The sequence below is a fragment of the Hypanus sabinus genome, chromosome 18 (genome assembly GCF_030144855.1).
Source record: "Hypanus sabinus isolate sHypSab1 chromosome 18, sHypSab1.hap1, whole genome shotgun sequence".
Lineage (NCBI taxonomy): Eukaryota > Metazoa > Chordata > Chondrichthyes > Myliobatiformes > Dasyatidae > Hypanus > Hypanus sabinus.
In genome coordinates, this window is record NC_082723.1 from 52755604 (window position 1) to 52772391 (window position 16788).

At 40.3% G+C, this 16788-nt stretch overlaps 1 protein-coding gene across 2 annotated transcripts in view; it reads right to left on the reverse strand.

Annotated features, from left to right (window-relative positions):
- The window catches only part of pnpla7b (patatin-like phospholipase domain containing 7b), a 329041-nt gene that overhangs the window by 78895 nt on the left and 233358 nt on the right, over positions 1-16788 (reverse strand). For both annotated transcript variants that reach the window (XM_059994311.1, XM_059994312.1), the window contains exon 27: positions 811-967. In XM_059994311.1, the coding sequence (XP_059850294.1) occupies positions 811-967 (157 nt within the window). The remainder of the gene's footprint in view (positions 1-810; positions 968-16788) is intronic.

Genomic DNA, 16788 nt, shown 5'->3' on the forward strand with positions numbered 1-16788 from the left:
TAGTGTAAAATAAGGGAAAAAAGGTAGTGAGGTAGTGTTCATGGGTTCAATATCCATTCAGGAATCTGATGGCGGAGGGAAAAAGCTGTTCTTGAATTGTTGAGCGTGTGCCTTCAGGCTTCTGAACCTCTTTTCTGATGGGAGCAATGAGAAAAGGTCATGTCCTGGGTGTTGAGGGTCCTGAATACTGGACGCTGTCTTTTAGAGGTATCACTCCTTGAAGATGTCCCTACATTTATGTCTGTATCATTTGCACAGTGAAATACAAAGCAGCTGGTTGTGTTTAACCATACTGAAGGCGTGCCTACTATTACAGATACTTATTTAAAGAAGAGTACTTGCAAGCTGCAATTTAGGAATTCTGTTACCCAAGAAGCTGGCAGTAATTCTGGTATAGCGACAAACTGGATGATATTTTTCGCATGGATGTTAGATGATGACATAATTAATAACAGCATTTGTTAACCAAAAAAATGCACATTAGAGGAAAAATATTCCTGCACATGTACTTTCTGCTGCCGGGAACGAGGCACTATAGCATGGCAAGGACACAGAGAAGCTGCAGTCTGGAGCAACAGTCTGCTGGAGGAACTCAGAAGGTTAAGCAGCATCTGTTGGGGGAAAGGAATTAAAGTCTTGATGCAGGACTCTGACCCAAAACACTGACGATTCCTTTCCCACCACAGATGTTGCTTAACCTTAATCAACGTTGGTCTTGGTGTTAAGGTACAGGACACACCCTGCTTCCCGTCCCACAAGTCCATGCTCTTCTCTTGGTATCCAGTCTCACTCAGGAGCTGAAACTCTTACCTTTGCCCACTGAACTGCTCTATTCCTCATGCGGTTTGCATTCCTTTCCTCTGCATAGAGCGCTCCCATGAAAGAGCCGATGGAGGTTCCGCCCACCATGTCGATGGGGATACCCGCCTCGTGCATTGCTCGGATGATCCCCACCTGAGAACAACCCCTGCAGGAGCAAGCACAGTTCATCAGGTTACAAAATGCACAAAACTTTCCAGTTTTTCCAATTAGTAATTGAGGTAGTTACAGTTTCATTATGTTCTGCTTCATGCTTGGAACCTTAGTAATACAGTAGGGGAAAAGAGATTAAACAGTTTCAAAAGTACATACGAGAAAGACAGCCAGAAACATACAGTGATAGACTGAGATAAGATAGACAGAAAAGGAAGAGAATCGCATGGAGCATAAATATTGGGGCAAACTGACCAGTTCAGTGCATTTCTATCCGCTCTTACATTACACACAGCTCAGATAACAGGTATCTGTTATCTGACCACATTATCATATAACATATAGTTATGTTATTCTAGAGATCAGAACACACAATCCACACTGACACCACAATATTTTTGTAGAAGTGTTGAGCTTCTGATGAAGGAATGGCTACAGCAAGGCCCTCCTAGCCCTCTCAGCTAGATAAAATATCCCCAAATATGCAAGGGCAAGAGGGTGTCCTGTGTCCATAGTTATTCTTCAAACAAACATCAGCAAAAACAGACTAGAATTTCAAATCTGGAAAACAGTGGTAAAATATGCGTTTAAGTATGGTCATGATAGAATACAATGAAATTTCCAATACCATTTATGCACATCATCAAAAATAAAATATTTCCTAAATCAGTGCAATTGGTAACCACAATTCAATGAATTTCTGTGCAATAACTTTTTTTAATGCATAAGCCTCATCCTAGAAACAAATGGGTTAGATTTCTGAAGCCCCCTTGGTTAAGCAAGGAGGTAGTGTAAACACTCAAATTTTACAGGGTATTCTGCTGTTGTGGGCAGCAAGAGAAGTCAGAAGCTGGTCAGTCTCCTCTCTACAATGATGCACAGTTAATCAAAAGCACACCACACCTCGATCATTCATTATGCAGCCACTATTGCAAGATGAAAAGTGAGTAATCACTCCAGAGTATTTTTTCCCTCTACGTTTTTTAAAAAAAGAGACCTTCCCAATGACCCAGTCAAAGACTAAAATGTTTCTGGTATTTATGAAGCCACCAAAAATAATTCTATCCTTCATTGTTGCAAACAAGATTTTTAAGTCATAAATTAAACCCTTATACTAGAAGCAAAATCTTTTCAGGATGGTTGCTAGAGACTAGTGAAATTCCATGTTGGAATGACTTTTCCTTTTATATGTTAATAACATGGGTGAAGGGACTGATTGAATGTGGCCAAGGTTGCAGACAAAACAAAGATAGGTGGAGGAACAGTTGGTGTTGCAGAAGCAGGGAATTGGCAGAAGGAATTGAACAGTTTCGGAAAGCAGACAAAGAATTGGCAGATGGAATGCGGCATTAAGAAATTTAAGAATATGCTAATAAGAATAAAGGTGTACACTATATTTAAACTGAGAGAGAATTCAGGAACTGGAGGCGCAAAGGGACTTTATTTATTTATTTAGCGATTCAGCATGGCAAGGGCCTTTCCAGATATTCAAGCCATGCTGCCCCAGCAACACCCAACAAATCCGATTAATCCTAACCTAATAGCGGGTCTATTGACAGTGACCAATTAACCTGCCTAGTACATCTTTGGACTGTCGGAAGAAAGTATTCCACAGGGAGGACAGAGACTCCTCAGCGGAACTGAACTCAGGTACGCCCCGAGTTGCTATCGAGTTGCACTGCTCAAACTTGGAAGTCCTTGTTCAGGATTCCCTTTGGTTAACTTGCAGATTGAGTTGGCAGTAAGGAAGGCAAAGACAATGATAATAGTCATTTTGAGAGGACTAAGATATAAAAACAAGGATGTAAAGCTGAGGCTTGGCAAGGCATTGATCAAACAATGTTTAGGATACTGAGAACAATTTGAGGCCCTGTATCTAAGGAATGACCTGCTGCTGCTAGAAAGGGTTCAGAGAAGGCCGAAAAGAATGAACCCAGGAATAAAAGGCTTAATGTGCGAGAAGCATCAGATGGCTCTGGCTGGACCTGTACTCAATGAAGTTGAGAAGGAGATGAGAGACCTCATTGAAACCTACAAGAAATGGTAAGGCCTGGATAAAGTAATGTGGAAAGTAGCAGAGCCCAGGATCAAAGGGCACAGACTCAGAATTGACGGATGCCCCTTTCGAACCGAAAGCAGAATTTCTTCAACCAGAGGGTAGTGAATCTGTGGAATGTGTTACACAGACCGGATACAAGCGGTTCAGGTATGACCTCCAGAAAGCCATCTCACATGCGAAATAGCAATTCCGGACCAAGCTCGAATCGCAGATGGATGCTCGACACCTGTGGCAGGGCTTGCATGCTATCACCTCCTACAAAGCAAAACCAAGTGACATTACTGTCAACAAGGTTTCACTCCCAGATGAGCTCACTGCCTTTTATGTTCATACTAATGCACAAAACACACAGTCCCTGGCAAATGGAGGTGCAACCCTGTGGTTTCAGTCTCTGAGGCCAAGATGAAAGCATCCTTCAGGAGGGTGAACCTACAGAAAGCACCTTGGTCCAGAAGGTGTACCCAGCAGAGACCCGGAGTCCTGTGCTATTCAATTGATTGGCGTATTCATGGAGATCTTTGACCTCTTGCTTCAGGCAGGCTCAAGAAGAATGTGGTAACCTGCCTCAATGACTATCATCCAGTTGCACCCACATCCACAGTGATGAAGTGCTTTGAGAGGATGGTGATGAAACATCACCTCCTGCCATAGGAGCAACTTGGATCTACTTTAGTTTACCTACCATCAGAACAGGCCCATACCAGAGCCATTTCATTGGCTCTTCATTCAACCTTGAAATATCTGGACAATGAAAATGCGTACATCAGGATGCTCTTTACCAACTACAGCTCTGCATTCAATACTATCAACCCCTCAAAACCATTCAATAAGCTCTAAGTCCTTGGCTTCAATAATTCACTGCTCAATTAGATCCTCGATTTCCTCAATAGCAGACCGCAGTCAGCTCAGATTGGCAACATCTCCTCCAGTGTCTCCATCAGCCTAAATGCACCACAAGGCTGCATGCTTAGTCCCCTGCTCTGCTTACCTTATACTTATGACTGTGTAGCTAAGCACAGCTGCAATGCCACATTTAAGTTTGCTGACAACACCACTGTCATTGGCCAAATCAAAGGTGGTGAAGACTCAGCATAAAGGAGGGAGATTGAAAATCTGGCTGAATAGTGACACAACAACCACCTCTTACTCACTGTCAGCCGCACCAAGGAGCTGATTATTGACTTCAGGAGGAGGTAACAGGAGGTCCGTGAGCCAGTCATCACTGGGGGAATCAGAGGTGGAGTTCCTCAGTGTCATAATTTCAGAGGATCTGCCCTATATCCTTCATACTAGTGTCATTACAAAGAATGCACGGCAGCACCTCTACATTATTATAAGTTTGCAAAGATCTGGCATGAGATCTAAAACTTTGATAAACTTCTATGGATATGCAATGGAGAGTTAGCTGTATCACGGTCTGGCATGAAAACACCAGTGGCCTTGAATGGAAAAGCCTATCATGGGGAAAGCCCTTCCCACCATTGAGCATATCTATAAGGAGCACTGTCGCAGGAAAACAGCATTGATCATTAAGAAACCTACCATCCATTCTCTCTTCTTCCTGCTGCCATCAGAAAAAAGGTACAAGAGCCTCAGGACCCACACCACCAGATCTAGGAACAGTTATTATCCTCAACCATCAGGCTGTTGAAGCAGAAGGGATAACTTCACACACTCCAAAACTGAACTGTTCCCACAACCTACAGATTCATTTTCAAGGACATTTTATCACACGCTCTTGATATTTATCACTTTTAAATTACCATTTTGTTTTGTTTTCTTTTTGCATTTGCAGTTTGTTGTCTTTTGCACACTGATTGATCATCTATCTTGTGATAGATTTTCATTGATTCTACTGTGTTTCTTTGCATTTACTGTAAATGTCCATATGAAAATTAACCTTAAGGTAGTATCTGGTGACATAAATGTACTTTGATAGTAAATCCATCTTAAACTTCGAAAGGGCTGTGGAGGCCAAGTCATTTGGTGTATTTAAGTCACAGATTAAGTTCTTGATCGGTAAAAGAGTTAAAGGTTACGAGGAGAAAGCAAGAGAATGAGGTTGAAAAAAATAATTAGCTGTGACTGTATGGTGAAGCACCCTCCATAGGCCATATGGTCTAATTCAGCTCCTTTGTGTCTAAATTCAGGGAAAAGTGGATTTGCGTCAAAAAGCAACATTTCCAGTAATTGTGTCTTTTCCTCCACATTTGGGTAACCTAATTATGTTTAAATTGATGCATTTCAGCCCCTTTCTTTACAAAAATAAATGTTTTAAATAGGATAAAAGCTTTTGCATGTATACCAAAGGAAGCTAGTTCATTTACTTAGTTTTATTTATTTATTGAGATACAGTGCAGAATAAGCCCTTTGAGCTGAGTCGCCCGGCAACCCCCAATTTAACCCTAGCCTAAACATGGAACAATTTACAATGGCCAATTAACCTACTAGCTGGTACGTCTTCTGGACTGTGGGAAGAAACCGGAGCACCTGGAGGAAACCCACAGGGTCACGGGGAGAACGTACAAACTCCTTACAGACAGTTGCAGGAATTGAACCCGGGTTGCCGGTACTGTAAAAGTGTTGTGCTAACCACTCAGCTAAAGTGATATTTCAGCAGTATTAAAGTTGTGTAAGCTCTTAAGTATCTTGTTCTTACATATTTGGACTTCTAGGATTTTATGCCAATTTCATTTATTGCACTTCAAAAATGAAAACTACTGCTTATCATATTGTGTTTTGTTGGAACTTAATGCACAGAAGGCATAGTCATTCCGATATTAAAATAACAATTATGCTTTAGAAAATCCATCAACATTGAGTTGGTGGAATACAATATATAAATACATGTCCTTTTTTAAATGGCACTGACTCGGTTACACCTCAAACATTTATTTGCAGCTCTCGTTTGGTTCTAGGATCAAATAACCATCCTGGATATCCAGTCATTCAAGTGATGATGAATTTTGGATCAAGCAATGGATTGTAAACCACAACCCAGTGACACTGGTGATGTAAACAGTATTTAAACCAACACACTGGATTAACAACATCAGCAAGATGACAGGCAAAGACAACACTGAAAAGGGTATGGTTGAGCAACACGCACAAGATGCTAGTGGAATTCAGCAAGTTAGGCAGCATCAATAGAGGGGAAAAGGGAGTCGGAATTTTGGCCCAAGACCCTTCATCGTGACTGGAAAGGAAGGGGCGAAAGTCAAAATAAGAAAGTGGGGGGAGGGTGAGGAATACAAGCCTGCAGCTGATTAGGTGAGGGGGAAGGTGAGTGTGTGGTGGCGGGGAATGATGTGACAAGCTGGGATGTGATAGATGGAAGAGGTAAAGGGCTAAACGAGAAGGAATCTAATACAGAGGACAGTGGACCAAGGAATAAAGAAAAGGGGACCACAGGATTGTGATGGGTAGTTTATGAAGGCAGGGGAGAAGAAGAGTGAGAGGGCCACGAGGAAATGAAAAAGATTGGAAGCAATGGAAGGGAAAGAAGTGGGGGCTGTGGAGAAGTTTCTTGAATTTAAGAGAAGTCTACTATATGTTTGTGCCTTCAAGTTGGAAGATACTAAGGGTTGAAATGCCCATTTTCAGCATAAGTGAGACTTGTGGAATCCAAGGCAATAATTTCCTTTTTCCAGAAATATCAAATGAAATTTTATTCTCATTAAAACGCTGACACTTTGCTTATAAAATTCACTAGGAATAATCAGCTCCCATGTCACTCCACAGTTGGCTGTGACCTCAGATGATATATCCCACCATTTAAAAGCAAGCACATCAAAGTCAGAAATAAAATGTAATACCTGTAACATGTTGGGTCTGGTTTTGAGTATTGCACAGAGACATCAGAGACCAGTCAACAACTTGGAGGTAACAAACATCAGTCAAAGCAGAACTTCCCGGAACCAAGACAGGCTCACACTTAATATAGATATAGAATTCAAACTGATCTCCAAAGGAGCTTTCTCCATTTAATTTAAATGTTTTAATGCCAAGAAACTAATTAAAGAGATGGTAATTGTGAGTAATGCTCAGGAAAGGCAATGCAGAATCCAACAATGAGACCTTTGCAAAATTTGTGGAACCAAAGTGCATGCGTGCACACACACTCACCCACCCACACACACACACCCTCACAAACATACACACACACCCAACCCTAAAGGTCACAGTTTTGTTTCCTGTCATTACGCAGGTAGTGCTCTGTCAGACAGCACTGTGAGTCACTCATAATCTGCGGCCTATTTTAGGAAGAGAAAGCCTGGCAATAATTATGGTTCCATTCACTATCCAATAGCTCCAGTGGGAAAATAATACTGTAAAGCTGAATCACAGCTACTTAATGAACACACAGTGAGATCCCTCAAGATATTAGTTCTAAAGCATAGCTACAAAATAAGGCAAAGATCCATCTCTCAACTTGCTTTCACCTCCGCCACCCCCACCCATACTGACATCCACTTAGCAAGATTCGAATCCCTAGCTGATTTCCAGTTCATCCTGCTGCCCAATCCATGACTGAAAAATATTTAAAAAATTAAAACTGGAAATCTGAAATAAAAACAGAAAATGCTAGAAATGCCCAGAGAGACTGGCAGCATCTGTGGGAAGAGAAATAGTTAATTTATCAGGTTAGAAACCCTTCAAGAGCACTTTTGATGACTGTTTCCCCTCTTAACCTAATACTCATCTTTAGTCTTATATGAATACACTCCTTTTGTCCCCATTTGCCAGCTGATTCTATATATACACATACCACCAACACATGAGAAAGGGGAAGAGCAAATGCTGGAATCTAGAGCAAAAAGCATGCCGCTGGAGTAACTCAGCTGGTCAGGGAACTTCTGAAGAGGAAAATGGACAGTTGATGTTTCAGCTCAAAACCCTTCATCAGTCCAGATAAAAGGAATTGATTCAAAATACCAACTATCCGTTTCCTCCTGCCAGACCTGCTGAGTTCCTCCAACATCTCATTTTTAAAAAATATGAAACAGATGTACACACAGCACCATGTAAGTATGTACAAAAGAAAGGGTGAGCAAAGCCATGAGATGTAGGATCAGCTAACAGAAATGATGATAACATGATTATTCAGATTTACTACCAGTTTAGCGTAGCCACTTTATACTAGGATCCAAATGTCATACTGTTCAAGACACCATCTGCTGCAGCTCAATGTGAAGAATGGCTTTTGAGGTACTGGAGAGAAATCAGCAAATAGCCTTTGCCTTGAGACATGAGAAAGAGAGAAAACTGAAAGAGGTAAAATGAAATAGTAAAGGACATAAGCTGTTAATAGAAAAGAAATAGGGAGCCATGTTAGAAAAAAATAAATGATTTTTGATAGATTGCCAGAGCCAGAGGAAACACTGTGACACTCTGCCCTGGGTTACCTTTTGTTCCCAACACTGACTAACTTGTCCCACCATATTTTCATTAGTATTTTGCCAGAGGAAGGCATTTTCCCAACTAATAAACATTCCATTATTGAATATGGCTTGTTGAAGCCTCCTGCTAAAAAGTCAGAAATACCAGAGATCAACTGGCAAAAGTTGATTACATTCTAGTACCATCCTTCCTTCATTCCTGAGCTATAAAAGGCAGATAGACTTTGCAAGGAGTTGTTAGCAATGCTTTTTTAACAATCCATGTCAAACAGATTAAATCAAGGATATATATAGAGAAAGGTGCTGGGAAAGTGAGGGTAACCATGACAGATCTCACCCAACCTGGGACCTTTCAGGGAGGAGGCTATGCAGCATCCACATCAGGACCACCACCCTCAAATACAGTTACTTTCCCCAAGCAGTAAGACTGATCAGCAGCTCCACTCACTAACTAACCCACCCTCACAACTTTATCATTTCCTGGCAGTCACCTTATGTACAGATACTTGTGTGTCTAGTGTCACTTTATCAATGTAATAAGTTATATTATGCATTTATATTTATTGTGTTATTTTTATTATTGTGCTCTTATCTTACTGGGTTTTTTTGTGCTGCATCAGATCTGGAGTAACAATTACTTCGTTATCCTTTAAACTTGTGTACTGCAAATGACATTAAACAATCTTTAATTTTAATAATGATGCAGCTGAATTCTTAGTATGCAATATGCTTGAATCAGAATTTAGGATACACAAGATAAGCAACAACTTCAATCAATGGAAAATTCCTCACTTGAGCTATAATTTTGTGATGTTTGATCCATACTTTACATTCTTCAAGAGCATGAGGCGTGCAATCTTAATATCATTGAAACATAGAATGTCATTCTCCTTTGGATAAGGCATGACAAATGTCTAATTTTGCAAATTTCTGTCAAAGGTTTTCTTTAGTGTCACCTCTCACTTAGTGACAGTGGATTCAGCACTGGTCAGAGCATGAAGAATGCAAGAAACTTGACAAACTTGAGTATAAGACAAGAGTAGATCTTAAACCAGTACTGACAGAGTTGTCAGAGATGCAGTCTGTCAGACTAAACAGCACACTCTGTCTGCCTTATTTACACTACATAAAATTTCACTATCTAACTATTTTTGAAGGTTTGGCATGACTCACCAGGTGATGTATCCTGTGCTTTCCAGAAGGGCTCCTTTTCTCACATTCTCTTGGAATTTACCAAGACTCAGAATCCTGCACATGCTCCCATGATTAACCAACACCTTAGTTCACAGGTATTTTTGAAATTCATTAGGGCCCTGGTTCCCTTGCTCCCTTAAGATTCACCAGAATCCCAGTTTCTGCAAGCCCTGAATCTTACATCATTCACGGGGGAACTTAACATTTGTGTAACATTTGGGTATACTAATTAAAAGCCTTTCTTTTGTACACATCAAACCCAAAGGGAGAAGTAGTCCTGGATTTAGTTTTAGGAATTGGAGGTGGGCAGGCAGAAGAAGCTGAGAGAGAACATTTTTGAGGTAGTGATCAGTTAGATTTGGCTTAGTTAGGGAAATGACCAACACAAAAATGAGAACTTTGCTGATGTATTTGCTATTACTTACTGATAATTTAGTCGCATGTGTTCAAGGCACAAGAATGTTCATTTACAATGATACATAAACTGACCTTGTCAGCAACGAAGAGGAAGCTTTGAAGTCTATAGAAAGATTGCTGGGCAGAATAACAGAAAAGAGAATTTAAATAATTTAAGTGCCAAAAACTATACAATGAATGGGAGGATACAGAACAGGCACAGAGAAACGGAGGGGTCTTGAAGTGTATGCTACAGATTGTCAAAGGTAATAGGGCAGATGGGCAAGGTAATCCTCTATTAGCCAAGACATTGAATACAAGGGACAAGGATCACAACGGAAAAGAGGAAAAGAATTTTCATAAATGTGTTAGTTGGTGTCTGGAACACCTGCCAAATGGGTGCCTGAGTGTCTATTAGCTAAGTTGTGCCCTGCAGGGGAAGAGAGCTGGAAGATGGAATCAAAGTAAGTATTGTTTATTAACTACCAGAGACCTGACGGGCTAAATGCCCTCCTTCTGTATTATAAATGTTCACAGAAAAACAGCTGCATATTTCCTACAACACTGACATAGTTTAACAGTGGGTTAATTAGCTTGAAAGTGTTGTGACACTTGCTAAGGCCAAAGGTTTTATTAATGTTTTTTTCTTCAGAAACCTGTTCCAGATTTAAATTATATCCCAGCTTAAGGTTGTGCCGTTATTAAATATGCTGACTGATCTGCTCAAGCATGTCTCTGATTAAATTCAACAGTGAGTTTTATTGTTTTATGCTATAAATATGTGTATCAGCTCATACTTCTCAAATCAGTTTGATTTGAACACCACAGAGATGTCATCTGATAAAATTCTACTGGTCTGTTTAAAAATGCAGTTCTCCATTAAAAGCTACATGAAACAGTCAAGCTGCAGCAGTGCATTGGCAGCCTTTCACCTATTGTGCCTGTACCATCTCCTTCAAAGAGCTCCCCAGTAATCTCATTACTTTTTTCCCATAATCCGACAATTCCTTAATTTTATTAATATTTATCCAATGCCTTCTTAGATGCTACTGCTAAATGTAATTCCACTACCCGGCTCGGTCACTCCAAATCATTACTTGACCAGAAATTGTGAACAGTTCTGAAGAACTGGCTGATTGTGAACTGAGAAGTATAACTCGTGTTGGCAGAATTCTCTGTATTATTGTTGAATCAACATATCTAGTAGTTGTTGACAGATTTCCTATTGTTACGGCTGGAACAAAAGAAATAACTTCCATGTACCAGTATTTTTAAAATTGGATAATTCAGCAGCATCAAGTTTATTACTTGCTTAACAAGATTCAGGCACAGTAATCTAGGTCAGCATTATGTAGAGCATTCCATTCAAATCTAAAGATAGAGCTGTACTGGCAAGGAAGATCAAAAAACAGTCATTGTAGAGATTTAAAAAAAAAAAAATCAGAACCAATGCTTTCCAAAGCTGTGCAGAGAAAGCATCACAAAGCTGCCCGGTTAAACACTGTCTCTCGGGAAGGAAGTAAACTCTTTAAAAAACAAACCGTGTAAGTTCTGCAGTGAGGTTTTCCTTCTAACTTGAAACTTTTATTTATTACAGCTAACAATTCAGAACAATCTGGAAGGTGGAACACAATGAATGAAATTCCAATCAGAATGCTGAAAGTCCAAATAATTACCTTGCTTACAAAAGTATTAAGTGAGAAGCTTTAACATGATTTAATAAAAAGGCTGAGTTCCCCTCTGGTGGTCTGAAAGGTAACCTGGTATGGACCATCAAAACATGCGTAAGGTGAACACAGATGTTTCTATATGTACGGCAACAGAAATTATAGGTTTCAAGTACACACACAGACATTAATAAATTTTGTAAAGGACAGAGGAGAACATTTTTCATTTGGAGAATGTTTAGAACCTGAAACTTGTAATCACATGGAGCAGTTGGAAGATTAAAAATGAAAGAGGAAAAACAGCATATTGCATTCAAAGCTAAAGATAGAACTGCAGAGCATCTTTTGTAGATGATGCAGGATATGAAGAGATTTTATGGAGCATATGAGTGGCTTGTTTCCGTGCTGTCAGTCCTGTTGTATTCAATTAATGAGATTTAATCACTATCCTCACATTAGCTTTACGTTGCATTGTGCATCAATAGCCCCTCCCTCAATCTATAAAATCAAACTAATCAAATCTTCAGTCTATACCAGGAAATGACTTAGTGATTGGTGAGGTGGTATTTTGTACACAGAATTCCACTTCACAAAAGTTACAAACTTTACTGCTGCACGGTAAATTAATCCAATAGCAAGGGACCCAACCCTATCACTAACAAGATTCAAAAGCCCAGGTATTGCAAGGAACAGGGAAAATCCAAAGAACAGATAATTAAATAAAGAGAAAGGAGCCTGCATGGGAAGTTAATAGTTTACCTATAGGCTAAATTCTACCTCACTCAGTCAAGTGCACTCTGTTTTCATTAATGTCAAGTCTTTCCGGATCGGCTCACCTGAATCAGCCCACACATCACTCATCACACCCTGTCAGATCTACTGGATATCAAAGCTGTAATATGAAGATCTAATGTAAACTGAATCCTCTGCTTTAGGATGTGAGATGACATTGCAAGGTCTGGCTAACACCCCACAGACCAAAGGGTGGACAAAGGGCATTACAGAACCTTTCTGCACATCAGGCCTTTGATAAGGTCAATCCTTTGTACATAGAGTGAATGTTTCTGAGAGAGAAAAAAAACCTTCACAAGTCAATCAAACAAAAAGAAATCACAAGAGAGAGAAAAATTCCTCAGCCTCTAGAACTTTATAAATGGTTTTCCAGCCAGTTCCCTTGCTTATAGTGCACTTTTAGAAGACAGTTGAACAGATACATTGATTGGAATAGTTTAGAAGATTATGGGCCAAATACTGACGAAGATTAGATTGGACGGGGTATCTTGGTCAGCATGGACCAGCTGGGTTGAAGAGCCTGTTTTTGTGCTGTATGACTCTATGGGAGCACTGGCTTATTCATTCTTTCTGTCTCTACCCTCTAGCATTATCAAAACCTGCATCAGCTCTTACCACTTTCATAAGATATTAATGCAATTATGCTGTTGTTCCGTTCATAGCTACTTTTACTGATATAAGCAGTCCGGACCCGAACTTGCATCCAATCCTAAGGCTGGACATTTGACAATTATTTCCCTCTACTCTTTTCATTTTAAGCGTTGTGGTATTGATATACCAGCAAGAAATCAGCAGTCAGCATTGAACATGGATCAGTAGAGCACAGGAACAGGCCCTCCAGCTTATATTGTCTGTGATGACCATAATACCAATTTAAACTGTAGGTCTGCCCACACGAGTAATATCTCTCCATTCCTTGCCTGTTCACATCTGTCTAAATGCCACTTAAATCTTGTTATTGCATTTGCTTCCACTACTTTCCCAGCAACACATTCCAAGAACCTAACACTGTGTTACAAAAAAAACTTGTCTGTGAATCTCCTTTAAACTTACCCATTCTCACAAACTTATGCACTTTAGTATCTGGCATTTCCGTTCTGGAAAAAGGACAACTATCTACTCTGTCTATAGCTCTTATAACTTTACTTGTTTCTATCAGGTCACTCTTCAGCTTTCAATATGCCAGATAAAGCAATCCAAATTTCTTCAACCTCTCCTCATAGCAAATACTCTCCAGTTCAGGCAAGTTGTGGTGAACTTCTCCTGCCCCATCTCCAAAGCTTTTGCATCCTTCCTGTAATAAGGTGATCAGAACAATACATAATACTCCAAATAGGGACTAAACAAGTTTTTATACAGCTCTAAATTAACTTGCAGACCTTTATACTTAACGCACCAACTGATGAAAGCAAGCTTGCTGGATGCCTTCTCCACCACTCCACCTACTTACACAGGGATGTATCAGCTTGCTCTGTACGTTTGCAGATGAGGGGGTGGATTCATTGTTACAAGGGGAGAGGGTTGAAACGGGTTGAGTTTGGGGTAAGAGAGGGGATTATTGTGGAGAAATATGATGAGATTTGTGAAACTCCATTCCAACCTATACCTGTGAGACCTGTGGACCATTTAAGCTCAAGTGCACCAAGTTTTAGATTTTAAACACCAACCTTCATACCTACTAAACAATACTACTGCTTCAGGCAGTTAATGCCAACATATAGTACATGCTGCTGACAGTGTCAAATCGTGTATTTTGTTTGTCATTACTTTTGTACTGTAACTCATCTGACACCATCTGTCTTTCTGGATTTAATCTATCTTTGAACATTAATTACTTCATGAGAAACATCATCTGACTGCTCAACATTCTCAATGCACTGACTGATCTGCAGCACTGGCACTCCACTGGGATTAATCAACTATAGATTATATACACATGGAAACAACCATCGCCATCTTCTGGTAATGACAGAGTGTGCAGAGAACTGGTAACATTAACCATAAAATTCACACAAAAGATATACTAGTTTGAAAATAATGGAAAAAAAAATCAAATGCTAGAAGTCTAAAATAATGTACAAAATGCTGGAAGTATTCAGCAGATCAGACCAAATCTGATCTGTGGGTGGGTGGAGGGGGGTGAGAGGAGATGGAGGGTGGAGGGGGGAGGAGCGAGGCCAGGAGGTGAGGAGGCGAAGATTTTCTGTTTTTATTTTCTTTGGCGGTTTGGACAAAAGATTAGTTACCTGAAAAGTGACCGTGAAAGAATACCGTTTTTATTTTAGATTTTCAACATCTGCAGTTTTCTGTTTTGGGTTTCTGTTGAATTCACTGCCAACTCAAGTTTGAAGTTCAGTCCTCTGCAAGTTTGTACACCCTCTCTGTGAACACATGGGTTTCCTCTGGGTGCTAAAATTTCCTCCTACAGCCCCAAGCTGTCAGTAGGTTAACTGGCCATTGTAAATGGTCCTGTGATTAGGTGGGTTGCTCAGCAGCACAGCCTGGCAGGTTGGAAAGATCTGTTCTGCACTGCAGCTCTAAGTAAATAAACATGCTCCCTCCCAGGATGCCAACCTAGAAGAAACTCCACACTTCTCTTCGATGGGAGTTCCTTTTTTCTCATTCATCCTCAATGCTTTCTATATTTCTTTTTTTTTGATATGTTATCTAAAAATTGATTATAAAGATGCTCCTCTTTCCTCATGAAAGTGTCTTGTCTCTGATTCACTGCACGGGGATTCCAACTAAGATTCTACCTTTTCACATTTCAGATCCAGCCAGCATTGTAGATATGTTCAAGGTGTTCAGTATTTGTTGAATCGCCACTCTCCCCATGTTCTGAGCACTACATTTAATGCTATGGGAGTGTTTCTGACGTGCCCCTCAAAGCTGCCCTAGTCTGTAGTTCTGTTTCATGCTCACTACATTCAGAATTGATAAAGAGCTCCCCATCCAAAACGGAGAGCTTCAGAAACTAATTTTAATATTCCTTCTGCATTTTCCTCCACCCCATCATTATCTCGATGTAAGAAATTAGAACAGTACAGCACAGTGCAGGCTCTTCAGCCCACAATGTTGTGGCAACCTTCTAACCCAATCCAACTTCAATCTAACTCTACCCTTCCACTTTTCTATCATCTACATGCCTATCCAAGTATCTCTGAACAATCCCTAATGTATCTGCCTCTACTATCCCTGGTAGTCTGTTCCATGCACATCCACTCAGTAAAAAAAAATACCTCTGATTTCCCCCTAAAATTTATTCCAATTATTTCAAATTTATGCCTCTTGTAATAGTCATTGCTGCTCTGGATAAAAGCAGCTGGCTGGCCACTCTACCTCTATTAAATCACTTCCCATCCTCTTTCACTCCAAAGAGAAAATCTCCAGCTCAATCAAGCTTTCTTCGTAAGACATGCTCTCTAATCCAGACAGTGTCATGGTGAGAGTACACTGCACCCTCCTTAAAGTTTCCACATCCTTCTTATAATCAGGCGACCAGAAATGAATGCATTACTCAAAGTGTGATCTAACCAGCAGTTCATAGAGCTGCAACATTACCTCATGGTTTTCAATTCAATCCCTTGTCTAATGAAGGCCAACATACACTTTTCTTAATTTCCCTATCAATTTAAGTGGCAACTTTGAGGGATCAATCGATGTTCGCTCCAAGATCCCCCTGTTCCTCCACACTGCTAAGAATCCTGCCATTAACCTTGTACTGTCTTCATCAGGTTCTATCTTCCAAAGTGTATTAATTCACACTTGTCTGGTTTGAACGCTATCTGCCACCTCTCGGTCCAGTTCTGTATCCTATTAATGTCACATTGTAACCCATGGCAACCTTCTACTCTGCTCTCAGTACCAGCAACCTTCTTTGTCATAGAACCATAGAACATTACAGCATAGAAACAGGCCTTTTGGCCCTTCTTGGCTGTGCCGAACCATTTTTTTTTTGCCTAGTCCTGACCTGCACCTGGGCTATATCCCTCCAAACCCCTCTCATCCACATACCTGTCCAAATTTTTCTTAAATATCAAAAGTGAGCCCGCATTCACCACTTTATCTGGCAGCTCATTCCACACTCCCACCACACTCTGCGTGAAGAAGACCCCCCCCCCATGTTCCCTTTAAACTTTTCCCCTTTTGCCCTTAATCCATGACCTCTGGTATTTTTCTCCCCTAGCCTCAAGTGGAAAAAGCCTGCTTGCATTCACTCTATCTATACCCATCATAATGTTATATACCTCTATCAAATCACCCCTCATTCTCCTGTGCTCCAGGGAATAAAGTCCTAACCTATTCAACC